This window comes from Taeniopygia guttata, chromosome 9, assembly GCF_048771995.1.
Source record: "Taeniopygia guttata chromosome 9, bTaeGut7.mat, whole genome shotgun sequence".
Classification (NCBI taxonomy): domain Eukaryota; kingdom Metazoa; phylum Chordata; class Aves; order Passeriformes; family Estrildidae; genus Taeniopygia; species Taeniopygia guttata.
Genome location: NC_133034.1, coordinates 4,288,732 through 4,305,641, shown reverse-complemented (window position 1 = coordinate 4,305,641; position 16,910 = coordinate 4,288,732). Strand labels below are relative to the sequence as shown.

At 45.6% G+C, this 16,910-nt stretch overlaps 1 protein-coding gene across 1 annotated transcript; it reads right to left on the bottom strand.

Annotated features, from left to right (window-relative positions):
- Positions 1-197: 197 nt before the first annotated feature.
- On the bottom strand, positions 198-15,252 carry AMMECR1L (AMMECR1 like). Its single transcript, XM_030280434.4, has 7 exons — positions 14,899-15,252; positions 12,476-12,920; positions 7,183-7,293; positions 6,597-6,711; positions 5,799-5,889; positions 4,730-4,826; positions 198-3,571 (listed from the first exon to the last, which is right to left on the bottom strand). The coding sequence occupies exons 2-7, from the start codon at positions 12,880-12,882 to the stop codon at positions 3,460-3,462; spliced, it is 933 nt and encodes a 310-aa protein (XP_030136294.1). The 5' UTR covers positions 12,883-12,920; positions 14,899-15,252; the 3' UTR covers positions 198-3,459.
- Positions 15,253-16,910: the final 1,658 nt, after the last annotated feature.

The following is a 16,910-nucleotide window of genomic DNA, read 5'->3' as shown; positions in this document are numbered from 1 at the left end:
CTTGCTTTCTTGTAGTGAGCCTATTTGATTATTGTTGTGTTCCAGACAGCTGTCACCCCACTCTGGCAACCTCTCTGGTTCTGAATATGTGGTCTAATTTACAGGTTTGCTATTGTCTGTCTTTCTAGATGAGAATGATTTCATCTTATCCCCCATAAAGGCTGTGAGGAATTGTATAAAGAGAACAGTACAAGTAATTTTTATCCATTATGATTTATTCTCTACAATACTTCATTAGAGGATAGAGTTCACTTATTTACACTCAGAAATTATTATATAGGTAGGAGGCAACCAAGTGTAATATAAAGAATTGGTCTGACGTCTCTGCACTGTAGGTCAAAAGAGGTCTCCTGCTTTAAGGAAATAAATTAACCAAAAAAAAACCCAATAAAACAACATGTAATTTCTGGATACAAACAGAAAACAGCACTAATAGTCAGTGAAGACTGCAGAGGTTTGTTAATGTACTATGAAAAGAAATTATTCTGTGCAAAGGTTAAAATGAACTCTTAGATTTCCTTACAGATTTTTTTTTTTTTGTTCTGATAAATTGTAGATATGTGATATTTTGACCATATAACATTCCCAAACTGAAATGGCTTCAGTTGAGATTGACTGTTGAACAACATGGAAAAAAAATTAAGAACCTCACAGTGGAAACATTTCAACACTGACAGACTCCAGTGATCAAAGACATTCTCCTGTAGTTACCAGAAAACAAAGACATTTCATCATTGCAGTGAGATTATTTATCAGTTGTGGTTGTCATGAGAATAAGCCCTTCTAGACCAAAAGGCACTTGCTTCTAAGGATGAGTTAATCCAGATCAGACCAGGTAACAGTTGCTTTGAGGAGTAGCTCTAACCAGCTGTCCCAGCCAAGCAAACACAGAGAAAATCTCACATCAATTGGCCAATTTTGGTTGTCTCCATCTTGAGGCAATTCAAACTACAGTTTGTGCCCAGTTCACCTCTTTCATCCTTATGCATAGCTGCCATGTAATGATCTAGAAACGGGATTATTTCCTGACACCACCTGTCCTTGCCATACATTTCTCTGAGCTGACTTAGCTATTGACACAGTTTTCAACTGATTTTATAGCTGGACCCTTATGGGACTAATGCTGAGAGGGCCTGTTCCTTAGGCAGCAGACCAGTGTTTCTGATCTGCCAGCTTCTCTTCTCACTGCAACAAGACAAGAACACAGTACATATTTAGAGGCATTTATGTTTTGTTTGTGTTTTTTTAAACAGACTGAGTGGGGAAATAGAAGCAGGACAGGATAAGACTTCCCCAGTCCCAAATCACCTGTCCCACTTCAGGCTTAAGCCAACCAAGTTTCTCAATCCTAAAATTCTGTTCTTTAAAAAAAATGACAACTAACCCTCCCCACCCCACCCTTTAGTCATCCCTAGTCAAAGAAACTGAAATCAGGAAAACACTATACACTGTTGAAGACACAGAACAGGGCAAACACCTGAAAAAGAAACAGTATAGTTGAAAAGCCTGGCACTGTACGCCTGCATGACCAGTCTCACCGAGCGTGCTCAGGGGTGAAGATTTAGCACCATTTTTTGCCTTTTTTTAAACATTTTAGAAATTAAATTCTAACATAGAACACTTGAACAGTAATGAGTGTAGCCCTATGTATCATACTGTTTGACAGCTGAAAGGTGAGTTGCCTGGAGCTGACCCCACCCTCCCCCATCACTACACGGCACCTGGGGGAGCAACTACAAACTGGAGTGGTTTGTAACGAGACTAATTTATTCTCAGCAGCAGGAAGTCACGAAACAAGCCTTTCATCTTCAATTCTTTTCAACATCACAAGGGAAAAGTGGTAATTTGTAGGAATGACCCAATGCGGAAGGAAAGCTGGGTCAGTATTGCACCATTATCCAGAGGAATCCCCCTCACATCTCTCTCCTCCAGCAGAATTTACACCAATGTGAAGCAAAATGGCACAAGTTGTGCCTTGCTTCCTTAGGACCAGGAGCAGCACCCTGCAGTTCTCAGCTTCCTACCAGCCTTATTCCCTGCCAGACCATGGCATAATTTCAGGCTTCAAACACCAGCCAATTACAACACACAAGCAGGCTCAGAAGATGTGTGCAACCAAACAGCCATGACTCTGCTGTGCACTCGTGTTCTCTTCCCCGATCATTACTGACCCTCCAGAAGCTTGGAAAACCAACCCACCAACCCCACCCCCAACTGTATTCTGAAATCCAGTTATCTCATTGAAAGAGTGTCATAATTTAGAGTTTATGACATCCGTCAATGATGCTGCAGAATACAACTGATAACTTCCCTTCAGAAAAGAGTATTCCTTGTGATCATCAACCACGGGAGAAGAAATTCAGAATGCACACGAGTTTCATGCCATTTGGGTAATACAGATTTCCCCACTCAGTGCCTGGATGTGGCAATGACTAAGCTGAGTAAGATAAATCTTACCAGCAAAACTGAACAGCACCATTCCATGGGCCAGGAATAAACTGGAACACTCACAGCCCCTAAGATCAGTAGTCATACCGGCCAGAGTGGCTGTTCTATCGAAAGGAAGGTCCCCAAGATTGTTAGCTTAAATTAAAACAAATTTCAGTCACTGGTCTCACTTGGACGACTACAGTCAATCTCTGCAAACCCCTCCTCAGCCCTAATCTCTTACAAATATTTGGAAACAAAATTTGGTCGAAACAAAGACTGTCCAGGGACACTTGAGGATCCTCTCCTCTGCATACACAGCATGTGCCATGTCGCTCTCTTACAGGCAAAACAGCATTGTATTTCATAGCAGGCTTCATCACCAAGAATCCAACCTGCCAAGGATCTGAGCCTTAAAGCCTTCAAGGGTTTATTTAAACAAAGGATTAATTTTTCACATGTTTTCTGTCCATGAGGATGGGGTGCTCTCCAGGTGTCCAACCCTCCCCAATATCATGATGTCCGCCTGTGATGCGTGGGGACTGCAATCAGCTCTCAGTACACAACAGATACCAGAGGTTAAAAAAAAAATTAAAAAGAACCTAAAAAATGTTTTGTTGGACTCCGTTGCCCAGGCTGCCAGGGGAATGCTCCTACTTGATCTGGGGGGCTTCCATAACAAACAACTCAAGTTTCCAGAGTGTCAGTAACACCCAGGAACAGATCAGTCCGAAGCAGCACTTTCACTCCTAAAGGTCTTCTGCACCTCACGACAGTTCGTAGGCATGGAGCCCCAATCCAACTGAACCCCCGCTCGGAGGGAAGGCTGAGATAAGGCTTGGGCCCCTGAAGTCCTGTCACGCTCTCACCCTCCCCCCAGGTCAGTGGGAAGGCAGACTTGGCAACGGAAGCTAGCATCATAAAATGGTGCAGTAATAGAAGTAACTGGACCAGGAAGAGGAGGCGTCTGCCCCGATGATGTCATAGCCGTTGGCAGCGACTGGGGAGTGGGACTGGTCATGCAGCCGTGTGTCAGGAGTAATGATTGTAGAGGGGAGGGGCATGAAGGGTGCCATTCTGGAAACAATGCTGGCGGGAGGCCATGTACTCTGCATAACTGATTGTCACCTTCTCACTGCGGTACCTGCGGGAACAGGCGGAAAAACAACGTCAGACTGCGCAACGTGGAGAGACTCGACGTAGAACATTCACCCCAGACTCCCCTTCAGCTCACAGCCAGTGGTGACCAAGAGGAACCCATTGGCACGAATAACCTATGTGAGCTTGAATTAGCTCCAGTGCCCTGAAAGATGAGTCCTAATCAAGTTAATAATAATTAAAGGGATGCCTAAAGTAGCACACAGGAAATAAATGATCGGTTTGTATTCTTTTTTATCCACAAATTGCATAAAAAGCTTGCTGGAAGAAGATTCAACTACAGTGATTAAATAATCAGCATTTCACTATTGTTTACTTTTGTGGTTATCTCCACATTTGAAAAGGTAGTGAAAGAAATGGAGAGGTGGGTAAAGACAGGTTTATTATAGCACATAAATTACTTAGTCCATGTTGTACAATCAGAATTCACAAAATGTGAAGTTCCTTTGCAGAGGCTGGCGTTTTCCAAGTTCTTCTAAAGCATATTAAATAACAGCCAGCTACAAAGTGGTTGTGAATTGCAGTAAGATCACATTATGTGAGATTTTAATGAAAACCTTCATCCTGTCACCTCCTGTTAAAGAAAACCCTGCACACTCACCTAATTTCTCTAGAAGTAAAGGATGACTTGATAAATTAGTGTTTCTATATAAAACCAGACAGTCCCAATTTTTACTAACATAAAGGGGGCAGAAACCAATAGGACAGCTGGGGGTATAGAAAAGCAAGGAAATTCTGAAAACTGGCCAAATTTGAGTGTGGTTTGGTTTTAAGACAGTTGCTACCTATGAATAGCCACAGCATTCACAGATGAGCACACTGAGAAAAGGAAATTCATTGAAAAGATACAAAAAGAAATCAACCTTTTCAACTGCCAAAGGTTCTGCTTCTGATCTTTCACATATATAATAATATTAAAACCAGTGACACTTAGAAAAATGCCAACTTTGATCCTGCATGGACCAAACATATTGTGCTTAATTCCATGTGCATTATATGCCTAACACATGGCATTTGTGATTTGGTCTTTCACACTACATCTCCTCTGGAAGAGGCATAAAGACTTACATCAAGCACAAATATTTAAAATCACCCCTAAAACACTATAAAGTAAAATTAAAAGACAACAAATACATTTGCTTACCTGGTAAGTTTAATTGTTTTCCTAAAATCATTGGTAATGGGAGCCTTAAAGCCACCTTTCCTGAGTAAGGAGTCTATGGTCTGGATCTGATCCCAGTCTATTGAAAAATAGAAGCAAGGCAAATTTTTCAATATAAAAAAAAATATTTCAAAACCACAAGAGATGCATTATAAGGACTCTAGAAAAACAAACAACTAAACAGGAAACTCTGAGCTTTAGAAATCCTAGTGTTGAACTGGACATATATGGCCTGATGCATGTACACCATCTGCACATGCCTACCCCTTTAAACTCATATTGGAGCTGGTCTATGAAAGAGCAATTCCATTTTCCATTCCATGTCTTCTTATAAAGGTCTGTGCCTTGCTACTGTTGCAGGGACCCTGAAGTTTTTCATCATGTGCCTCTTAGCTCCCTTGAAAAGAAGATAATACTAATCTCTTTACACAGACAAATTGGGATTGATGCTCTAGTGATAGCACAGTGCACTGCTATGTGAGAGATCAGAGTTAAAATTCCTACCTTAGTCTTCTGCCCCAGAGCCAGGAGGATGGGACCACTCTACTCTGCTAGGTGGAGGAAGGGAGGAGGCAATATTTTGAGCAGTCACCATGGTGACCACTACTCTATTTGAGTGGGAAGTGTGCTCCAGAGGGGCTGTGTTTCTAGCCCTCCTCTGGAGGATGCTACTTTAGCAAGAATGAGGAGGAAAGTGACTCTCCTGTTGGTGATGTGCAGCGTACAGTTATCCTAGTTGGTGGGAGAAACATAGAAGAGGAAAGATGCAATGCTGAATGAGGCTGGAAGATCCATACTTTGAGATCCTCTATTTCTTCAGCCCTAAAATATTCTGGCACTAAAATACAGCTGTGCAAAGATATGGGATGAGAGACAGGCCAGATGAAAACCCAGCAGCAACTGTATCACATGTCAATTGTCAAGATTAAGCCTGGTGGTTCCATGGCACCACTATGAGGACAGCATTGTATTCCAAGCCCCACATTGATAGATTTCTACCCAATTCTGTGACACAGTGTGTTGACATGTTTGGCTGCCATCTCAAACCCACCTTGTTCCTTAGCAACCTCAGGTAAATACGTGGCTGTGCGTTTGACACCTTTCTCATTGATGAACTCTATTCTGATCCCATGGATTCCAACCTATAGATGGAAATGAACAGCCAGATAAGAGGTGTTTGCTAGCACCGAGCCCACGACTGTCATTCCCATAACGCTGTGCATCTCTCTCTCCCTCTGGACAGTTTGGCTTTTGCCTGGGTAAGGTCCTTCTCTTCCCCACTCTCTGCTCTTGCCTGGCAGGTCTCACAAGGAGCTCTCAGCCATCCTTCCCAGACAAGCCTCACCAGTGGCCCTGCCACTTCTCCTCAGCTAAGTCCTGACAGTTTTCCATCTCTCGTGTCACTCAAGAGAGAGAAAATCTCTGCACGCAAGAATGATGCCTAAAATTACCCAACTATAAAGTCCATATATATATTCTTCTTGAATGAAATGCACTTCATTGTACAAGGTCCTAAAAACCATTCATACCTTTGGTCTCAACTACTTTTTATTTCCAGTTCCTATCTATACCATCAAAATACTTCCCAAGTATTTACACCCATTTCCTATTGGCCCAAGTCCATGACCCACTTTCATGTTTCTTTTATTCCCATTCAGATCTCCCCCAACCAAAAGCATATTGCTAGGCCATCCTCTTCCTTCCTTCTAGTTCTCCAGCCCTATTTCTTCTATTCCCAGTCTTCTATCCCCATACATCCCTGTAATGAAGGAGATACATCACCATGTACTAACCCGAACCCGAACGGAACGAGAGAGTGATGCAGAGTTGCAAATGCACCTGTTCTCACCTCCCAGTCCAGGTAGTCACTGGCATCCTCAAAGTTAGTGAGGAGGGAGACAGAGCAGAAGAGTTTGGGCAGCTCCTCGCGGGTCAGGGGGGGAAATCGGCTGTCCTTAAGTGCACTAAAGGGAAGAGAAAATACATCACCCAATACAAGCACCAAAATAAACTGCCAGATGCTCAATCATTTCCCCTTTTGATTATGCCTGCATGGAACATGCTTCTCTGCTACTGCAGAGAAAGTGATTTGCATCTCTCCCTAATCTAATGAACTGTAATACCAGTGGCAAGCTTCCTGATGCTGTCCAATCCCTACTGCAGGCAGAGAGAAATTATGTGCTACAGATGTCAAAACTGTTAATATGCAAGACAGATTTGACAGTAGCCTTAAAATGTCAACTGCAACTCACCGTTTGCAAAGATGTTCCACTACATCTTGATACATCACCTCATTGTAACTCTCATACACTCAGGTTTATTTCATCATGAAGCATATTACATTGAACTATGTTGATCCAACATCCTAACCTTGAATCCTTACAGATCTTCAGTGAATGAACTAATTTCATATTTATTTCATTTTTGGCAGTTACCTGGTTAATGTATATTCCCTGAGTCCTGAGTGAAGATTCATGGCTGAAAAGGTCCCGATGCAGCCACGAAGCCGCTTGTCTCGCCCCGTCTTCCACGTCACAAAGAGTGGACTGAAAAGGCAGAAAAAGAAAGAAACCCTCCAGCCTCTACAGATATTTGGCTGCTAAGGGAAAACAGCCAAGGTATGAAAGAGCCCCATGCCTTTGCTTTCTCTCCCTCCAGTAAACCCCAGCAGGCAGGTTTGCTCACCTGCTGTCTAGCAAGAACAAAACTTCATGCCCACACCCCCCACGCAAGCCCCAACATTTCCCTCCCCCTTTTCAGCACATGCCATCTTCTCCAGCAGTACTCTGGAAGTCCTCCACGGACACCTTACTGGCCAGACTCTGTGCTGCCTTCTAATGACTGAAGTGGTTATTTGATCCCACTGATTACCTGTCAGTATTGGCCTCACTTTGTAGCATCCACTAGTTTCCAGCATAGCTCATACAGAAATTAATATAGATGAGGCAAGTTAGCTTTTTATACTACCACTTCTATAAATCAGATTTGGAGTAAAAGCTTTTCTTTTTGCCTTTTAAGGAATGAAAAGAAAACCAGATTTTTTTTCTCCCTGTTATTTCCATGAGGATCTGACTTCTAGGTCCATCCCTAAGGCTCAAGCAGTTTATGTCCACATCTTTTGCTTACCTTACATTTGAATTGTATTTACACATATTTTATCCTCTTGAAAACATATCTAAAACACTATTGTTCCTACTCAAACATCACCTGGATTTCCACTTTCCTGTCTACCATCACGAATTTATAGGCACAACAGTAGACTCTCAAACTCAGCAGGCTCATTTCAAGCTGTTAAACTCCAACTCCTGATTAGGCCTTAATAACAAGTTCAGAATAATAGAGCTCTAAGAAGAGATAAACAGGTAAAGATGACTGTGAACATTAAATACAAAAAAATTAACTTCTACAGAAGTGAGTGGAATTGCAAAGAGCTGTAGAGAGAAGCACTAAAAGGACAGTGGTGGTTGCAGCTCTACATGAATGTCCAAACACCTGCAAAATTCTGTAAGGCAACTGATAATGGTGACCTAATTATAAAAACAGGATGAGTGATTCTGTGACTTGTTCAGAGTACTGAATGCAAGACATCAGTCTGTGGATTTCTACTGAACTTTAAGCAATATGATAGCATCTGATTTTCTGAGATTATAAAACATTGACAGGAGTTTTGAACCATCGAGACTGATTTGACAGCACAGCTCAGACACTTACTTTCCTCAAACTCTTGAAGCTTTTGTGAGCAATGTACCTCTGCAACAAACCTTACAAAAATACTAAGAGGTTCTGTTCAGACAACAAAACCAGCATGGATGATTTCTCAAACTTAGCAACAGAACTTCTTATGCCTGAGTAGTGAGAACACCATTTAAACTGTAGTAATAAATCAATGAATGCCCAGTGACGTTCCTCAGAGCAACAATGGAACTAAATCCATCACAGCATAAAGTCATCATTCAGGATCTAGTTACCAACTGTGACCAATGGCAAAAGTACTGCCCAAAAGAGCAATTAGCCCTTGAGTGATAATTGTGAAGGACTTTGCCCACAGAGGAAGTGGAAACACCCTTCCACACCCAACAACAACCTCTGGTTGGCTTGACCATGACAAGGGGATTCACTGTTCTAGTTTCCCAGTAACACTTCAAAGCACCTAAAGGATGTAATTTTTCTATATTTTAATCTATCATGTGTTGAAAGAGCAAACAGAAAAAGAGTATAAGAAAATACATTAGAAAACTTAAAAAAAAAAGATACTAAACTTACACAGGAGAGCTCTGAAAAGCACTACTGTCACAAGTTCAGTGGAAATTTACCTTAATCTAATAAAAATTTTGAAAGTACTTGTTCAGGCCATGTGACACACAACCCAAAGAGAAAAAGCAAGGGAGAACATAAAAACCATCACTCACAAAATACAAACCTAAGCAAATTCCCCTTCAATTCAAATTGCAGGTTCACAGTTTCAATTTACCTCTTTCCCCTTCCAAAGGGAAAAAAAATCCCACAAACCATCTTTCCACTGGGCTGCAGCACAGCTTTATGCATCTATAATAGAAGAGGTATTATCAGAGGGGAGAGGATAATTGCTTTCAGAAGGCTGTATATTTTAAAATACCTTAAAGCACATTTAAAACCATTTTTCATTGTGGTCAGAAGAACTGAGGCATAAAAAAAAAGATATGATTCTGTACACAGAGATAAAATTTCACTATTTTCACTGCAGAGAAGATGATGTTTCTGTCTCTGAAGAATAAATGTACTCAGCAAATTGCAGGTGCAGCTGACAATAAGGCCATTGTTCCAGAGCCCCTCCTTGAAAAGTGTTATTTCCCAGATGTACTGAGAAAAGTCACAACAATCTTTTGTCCATGTTCACCCAAGAGCATTTACTGGTAGTTTGCAGACATATCCTCAGCAGATTATGTCAACTGTTTCTTCCCCAGCCACAACATCCCACTTTATATATATGTTTGATGAGGGTTTTTAGGCTGAGAGGAACTAAAACTAACAGCAACTAAAAATTAGCTTCATCAATTGCAACTACAAAGGGAATTTTAAAGTAGAAAAATACAGTTTGTTTGAATCAGGGCTTAGCTTGTACTTGGGAAAAACCTGTTACAGAACAGATCTTATGATGCAAGTATCTTATTATTTGTCTTGTGTGGCAACTAGAAACTTCCATGGTATAGTTTTAGCACCAGCTTCTAATACCTACTATTAAAAAAATCAAACTGAAGTACAAAAGTGGAAAAAGTAACCAATCAACTACTTGCATAGGCTCCAATTTGTAATTACTTGCAGTAACCTGAATAGTAAAGGGGATATTTCCTTCCTTTGCCAAGTTAATTCAGACATAACTACAAGGCTTGCAATGCTACCACCTCCATTGATCTGTGACCATCACTGCTAACATTGGAATAAGGGAATTCTACTTCACAGCTGTCTACCAGCTCCATAATTCCCATCAAGAGTGTTGTCCATGTGCACATCCCCTTGGGCTGGTGACTGAAATTCATGGGGTTTTCAATCCATAACTCTGTAACTTGTATGTTATTACACTGTTTATGCCAAATCCTGAGCTTCACACCTGCTTTTAGCTTTATTTAAAGTTCAGCACCAGTTTAAAACCCAGTCTAAGAACAGGCCATGCCTCTTTCAATTCAATCAACAGGCTCTTCTCTGTCTGTCCTGATAGACTCCTGGTATAAACCTTTGTTTTGTCCTAAGATCTCTTATATTGACATTAATTAAGTCAGAAAAGGCCACAATTCAAATTATTGCTGTATTTTCCCTTTGCTTACTCCTGTGTTTGATAACATTTGGCTTGAAATTCATTACAAGATTGTCTCAAGTGGGGCAGTTCTGCCTTGTGTGCTGCTCTCCAAGGGAGCAAACCCCATGCTCTTCCCTGGGGTACACCCATTTCCTGGGAGCAACAGAATAAATGCTGAAACACAAGAAAATCCAGGTAAGCATTTGCTGACAGGGGAAGAGAAGGGAAGGGCTGTGGTGTGGTTGATGTGGTTTGTTGGTGTGCTGATCTAACAGACTTGTAATCATGAGCACTGAAATAACCAGTGAACAATTTTTAACTTTTCAAATCTGGGCATGAAATTCAACCAGCTGCTATTCCCCAAAGGACATCCTTTTTGATACTAGTCAATAGAAAAAGCAACAAAATCCAGCCAGAAATCTCCTCTGATGCCAAAAGAATGCAGCTCTATAAAATCATCTCTCTTACCGGCTTAACAGAACCACAGCAAATAACTCTTTGCACTCCAAGTGACAAAACAACAAGCAGACTGACACCAAATGCTCCAAAGGCAGCCCACTCAGTGTAGGTATGAATAGTAGAAATGTTTCAGGCTGGGCAGTCCCTGGAACTCTTTGATATCCTATTCCAGAGCATTTCTCTGTTCATTTGTATTTGCAGTATTAAATAGCTTACTCTGCGGCAGCATTCAGAGCATGTATCCATAATCCAGCAGGAATAATAACTGCATGGAAGCACAACCTACATCCACCCTGACAGCAGAAAGGTGGGCAGCCACTGAATACACAGAAAGAAAGTCCTTGACCTGTTTAAGCCTTTGTTCCTTACATCAATTTAAAATTCATTAACTTAAATTAAGGATGTCAGCAACTTTTTATTTTATCTATTGTTCTGGAGGAGGCCCTGGAGGAGTGTCAGAAGGTCCATCTGTCACTGATCTTTCCCATAAAATTCTTTTAACAAACATTTAACAGCATTAACATTTCCACACCTACGCAGTCAACCTTCAGATAAACATTAGCTAAATCTCACCAAAGTGAAACAGCTTCATAAATCCTTCTCCTCACTTCTGTTCATATGCATCTCCTTTCCTCCTAACCTTGGTATCGTCCTTGAAAGTTAACTCTCTTGGCAGTGCTGGCTTCATGGTTGGACTCAAAGGTTTTTCCAACCTAAACGATCCTAGGATTTCTCCCCATGTTGCCCAGCTAGCGTGATCTCCCTGACACATCTTCTATAACTGGTAATTTTTAGATTCCCCTCCCTGCTAAACCCATTCACTTGGACAGCTGAAAACTTCTTTGAGTGTCCTTGTCCAACACGCACCAGCCCAACATTTCTTTCAGGATGAACTGGATAACTTGTTCCAACTTCAACTTCCTACTTTATTCCCTTTCCATTTGCTTTGCAGAAGGAAGTCTCCTCCCTTCTCCAAGTCAGTGTTTCACATCAGAAACTGGAGCTTTTTCAAATTAATGATGTTATTTAACTGTTTTTTTAGTACCATTTTGTAGGTGGTACTACTCAGTTAATTTTTTGCAGAGGAATCTACTTACAAAGCAGGGGACAAACTTTACCAGAACATTACCATGAAGTGGGCTTGCACTCCTCCACAAAGAACACAGTGCCTCATGAAACACACCAGACTATGAGCTGAAGAAGCACCATACTTCTTCACACTTGGCCCAGCTCTTTCTGTAGAGCGGAGCATTTTCTCTCTCGAAGGACACTCTTTAAAGCTCACTCACCTCCACCATCAAACAGCACTTCAATCTTTTGTGCACTTACAGTGCATCCTTTTGTTCCCAGCAGACAAAGTAAAGAGCAGAGTGCCCACCTTTCTCCCTGCACACCACTCTTCCCACTCCCCAGAGGAAACCCTTCCCCCTTCCCCAACCACAGCACAGCTCTGGAAGCTGTTTCCCAGCTTTGCTCCCACATGAGGATGTACTCACTAGGGGTCATTGGTAAATCGAGGAAGCCGTGGCTGAGGGAACCCGTAGAGATGACAGTAGAGTACATCAAAGCAGTAGCAGCACATCTCTGCTGTCACCACCAGGTTCTTGGTGCTGTTGGCAGTTCCATTGGGCCGAGTAAGTGGGCTCAGAGCTCCTGAAGTGGGATTCATTCGAGTAATTGGGGAATTTCCTGGGCCCAAAGTCAAGTCAGATACGTTCTCCCTTCCATTATTCCCATCTGTATGCTGGTGGTTCTGAAGAGGACCTGAACTGGAGCTTGGTACAGTTGTGGTCTGATTCCCATGACTGTGCGTTCCACTCCCAGACAATTTGGGTTTCTTCACCCCACAACAGCCAGCTGCCAGCTTGGGCTCAAGTGGAGGAACACAGCGTCTTTTTCCCATCCTGCTTCAAAACTCGCTGCCTGGAGCACTGCAGAACCCTGGCATGGAGGGGTGGGGAGAGGGGAAAAGCATTACACAAAGAGTTACAGGTGAAAAACCAACAGCTGCTTCCTTGCTTCTGCTACAAACAGAGGAAGAAAACCCTCCAAAGCACGTGACCAAAACCAGCACTAAAGGCAGCTCAGCAGAATGGGTGTTTTCACATATAGATTGGAAGAGTATGGACATAACATGCATGCAGTCACACTTTCCAAGGTATTGACCACTTTAATAGGTGGCTCATCACAAAAAACCGTCACCAGACTTCCCATAAAAAGAACAAAACTGTGGGAAAACATAAGGAAAAAACACTTGGGACTACAGATATACCCTATCCACCACTTTTCCTGCTCACCCATTTCTCCTCAGTTAATACCTGCACCAGTGGCAAAAAAGTGCATTTCCTTTCCTGTTCCAGAGAGATGTGACAGCAGCCCAAAATGACACCTTTGGGGCTGGACTCCCAGGGCTCCAGGTTGCCCTTGATTTAGCACTGGCAACATCAAAGAGGAGCTAAAAGCACTGAAACCACCATTTTCTAACCTACAGACTATTTTCCAGACCACAGACTGGAATCTGCATTTACTTTCTGGGACTGGGTGAATGAATACAGCTCCCAGATAAACATGCCGGGAGTACAGGCAAGATGTGCATGACAGGAAGAGCTGAAGCCAGCACGGTCTGAACAGAGAAAAGTGATAATAGCAGGAAACAGGCATGGTATAAAAAAACACAACAACCCAGAAGAGTGTTTTGCCTGCAAAGACGAGAATATTAGCTCATGCAGCACAAGAAGGGGCGGAACAAACACAGGGAGGAAAGGCTGTGCAGACAGAGATGAACAAACATGATAGGCAAGGATTACAGGTCAGTGGCAGGAGCTTAAACACCAACATCACCGCAGCGGAGGAGAGAAAACAGTCCGTCAAATGGGGCTCAAAGCACGGGCACGTGAGGCACAGAGAGCACCACCGGGGACTGAAGTCACACTCTGCTCTCAGGAGCACCAGGGCACTACTGCGACCACCAGAGCGGCCCTCCAACCCTCCCAAGCCGGGAGCACAAACGCGGGGCTGGGGGGTGAGGGATGACATGCACTGAAATTCAGGTTGTGACAACTCCCTCCCTCCTCTGCACGTGCAAAGACAGCAAACTTTGTTCATGAAGTTTCACCGGTCACAGCAGGAGTCACAGGACTCTGAGCTGAACCAGAACTGATGTAAAGGGTGTTGAGAGGCGCACCTCGCATGCCCGCAGTGCTTGCTCTGCTTAGGAATCCTCACCTCAAGGTTTTAGAAAGATCATAAGGAAGAATTTACAAGACCTAAGGAAAAGGATCCTTTTTTTTCTTTGATCTCTACTTTTGCAATAATAATAAAATTTTTTTAAAAAAAGAAATCAAACCAGGTAAAAGAAAAGTAAAACTTTGACAAAGCAACCGTGTAAATTCTTCACTGCCTATTTAAAGTAACCTACTCTGTCTCTTTGAGGGTGCTGAGCCTTATGAGCCTTCCCCAGCTACCACTGACAGCTCAGCCGCATTGGGGAAGATAAATCATTATTTATTTATCTGGAAGCACAACACTTGATTCAAGCTCGGAGACGTGGCAGGGACAGGGGGAGAGCTTCCCTCCCTTCTCCCCTCCTCTGCAGCAGGGGCCTAACAAAGGCGGCCGCTCGGCTCCAGCCCCGCTTCCCGGGAGCGCCCCGCGGGCGGGCGGGCGGGTGGCACGGCGGGGCACCCCCGGGCTCCCGCACGCAAACTTTGCGGGGTGTCCGGGGGGTGCCACAGCCCCGCCGGCTCCGGCCCGGGGACACCGCGGGGCCGCCCCGTGCCCCGGCCCGACCCCCGAGCAGCGCCGGGGCCGCCAGGGGGCGCCGCGGAGCGGGACCCCCCCGCGGCCTCCCCCAGCCCGGGGCGGGCGGCGGCGCGGCCCCTCCACCCGCGCGGCCCTCACACCCCCGGGGGTCACCCACCTCCTGCACCCGTCCCGGCTTCTCCTCCGCCTCAGCCCCGCCGCCGCCGCTGCTGCCCCGCAGCCTTCTGCCGCCTCATGGGGCCATGGGCCTGGGCGAGGCTCCCCGGAGAAGCGGGCCCGGCGGGCGGGGGAGCGGGCAGGGCCCGCCGCGGCCGGGGCTTCCCGGGGCGGCCGGAGGACCGGAGCGAGGCCGCGGGCAGGTCCGCCGCTATCCCGGCAGCCTCCTCCTCCTCCTCCTCCTCCTCCCGGCCGTGAGGTAATGAGGGACGGACACTCATAGTCCGCCAGCCTCCCGGCGGCGCCAACACCGCCAAGGGCCCGGGGCGGCCGCTCTGCCCCACGCACAAACCATAGAGACGCGCGCTTCCGCTCCGCCCCGTCACGTGAGCACCGCACGGGCGGGAACAAACAGTTCCGGGGACCGGGACGTCACTCGGCGGCAGCGCCGCGCTGCCATTGGCCAGCGGGGGCGATGACGGCATGAGGGGGCGGGGCGCGAGCGGGGAGCGTCCATTGCGCGGCTCCAAGCGGGGGAGGCTTTCCTTACTTTGCTCCCCCCTCGGTGCGGCCCGGCGCGCTGAGGGCGGGCGGTGTGAGGGGAGAGCGGTGCGTGTGAGGGGTGATCGGTGCGTGTGAGGGGAGAACGGTGCGTGTGAGGGGAGAGCGGTGCGTGTGAGGGGAGAGCGGTGCGTGTGAGAGGAGAGCGGGCGGTGTGAGGGCAGAGCGGTGCGTGTGAGGGGAGAGCGGTGCGTGTGAGGGGAGAGCGGTGCGTGTGAGGGGGGAGCGGTGCGTGTGAGGGGAGAGCGGGCGGTGTGAGGGGAGAGCGGTGCGTGTGAGGGGAGAGCGGGCGGTGTGAGGGGAGAGCGGTGCGTGTGAGGGGAGAGCGGTGCGTGTGAAGGGAGAGCGGGCGGTGTGAGGGGAGAGCGGGCGGTGTGAGGGCAGAGCGGTGCGTGTGAGGAGACAGCGGTCCGTGTGAGGGCAGAGCGGGCGGTGTGAGGGCAGAGCGGGCGGTGTGAGGGCAGAGCGGGCGGTGTGAGGGCAGAGCGGTCCGTGTGAGGGCAGAGCGGGCGGTGTGAGGGGTGAGCGCGGCTCCGGCCGGGCCTGGGCGCTGAGGGAGCTCCGGCCGCTGGGACAGCTTTAATTATAGCCGCGTGTAATGGATTTATGGCAGGAGCCAAAATACCACAACGGCACCGACGCAGAAATTACTCTTTTAGTATTTCCAACTGCCAGCGGGGCACTTCCGCCTCCACCCTTCTTAACAGAGCCATAAAAACCAAAGCAGAGAAATAGTTACTTCGTCAAGGGTTTAGGGAGAGCTTGTAGTAGAAATAGAGGCTCTGCATTCCAAGCTGAGAGAATGCTCTGGCAGCGGGTGGTTTGGAGTCACTCGGCGGAGGGGACGAGGACTCTTGTGGCTGTATGAGGTACATGAGGGATGATAAAGAAAACCACAGCGCTCATTCCCGATTCCCTTCTGACAACACCGGTGAAACTCCTGGGCAAAATGAAGAGCAAACGTTGCATAGCCCGGAGTACCCACACTGCACATCAAACCCCAAGGGACAAACTGGCTGAACCCTTTCAAGACTGCAGAATGGAATTTATGCCGTTTCTGATTGAAGCTTAAGCAGTAAAGAACAGGCATAAAAACGCGAGCTGGAGAAATCTGGTTGAATGTCAGTGGATCTTGCTGTCTCCTATAGAATAGAATCACAGAATGGTTTGGTAGGAAAGGACCTTCAAGCTTGTTTTGTTCCAACCGCTGCCATGGGGGAGCAACCTTCTGCATTTTGCTCCTGGCCTTCAACATTGCATAATCTACATGGTTTGCACAAGAGCACTGTAATTATTGCCATTCTAAGGTTTTGCAAGAGCATCATCCTTTTAAGTCTAGATGGCAGCCCTAAATAGCAATTTATGAAAACTAAGGTTACAAGGAATTAGGTGAGAATACCCAGAACAGATCAAGAGGGAGTTCCTAACTTCTGAAGCATTTAAAATAATCCT

Excerpts from the sequence above, each read along its gene's own strand:
- AMMECR1L (XM_030280434.4), bottom strand. The coding sequence starts at position 12,882 with ATGGGAAAAAGACGCTGTGTTCCTCCACTTGAGCCCAAGCTGGCAGCT. Across the intron at positions 5,890-6,596 it reads GTGACTACCTGGACTGGGAG|GTTGGAATCCATGGGATCAG; the intron begins GTGAGAACAGGT and ends TTCCATCTATAG. Across the intron at positions 4,827-5,798 it reads TGAGGTTGCTAAGGAACAAG|ACTGGGATCAGATCCAGACC; the intron begins GTGGGTTTGAGA and ends ATTTTTCAATAG.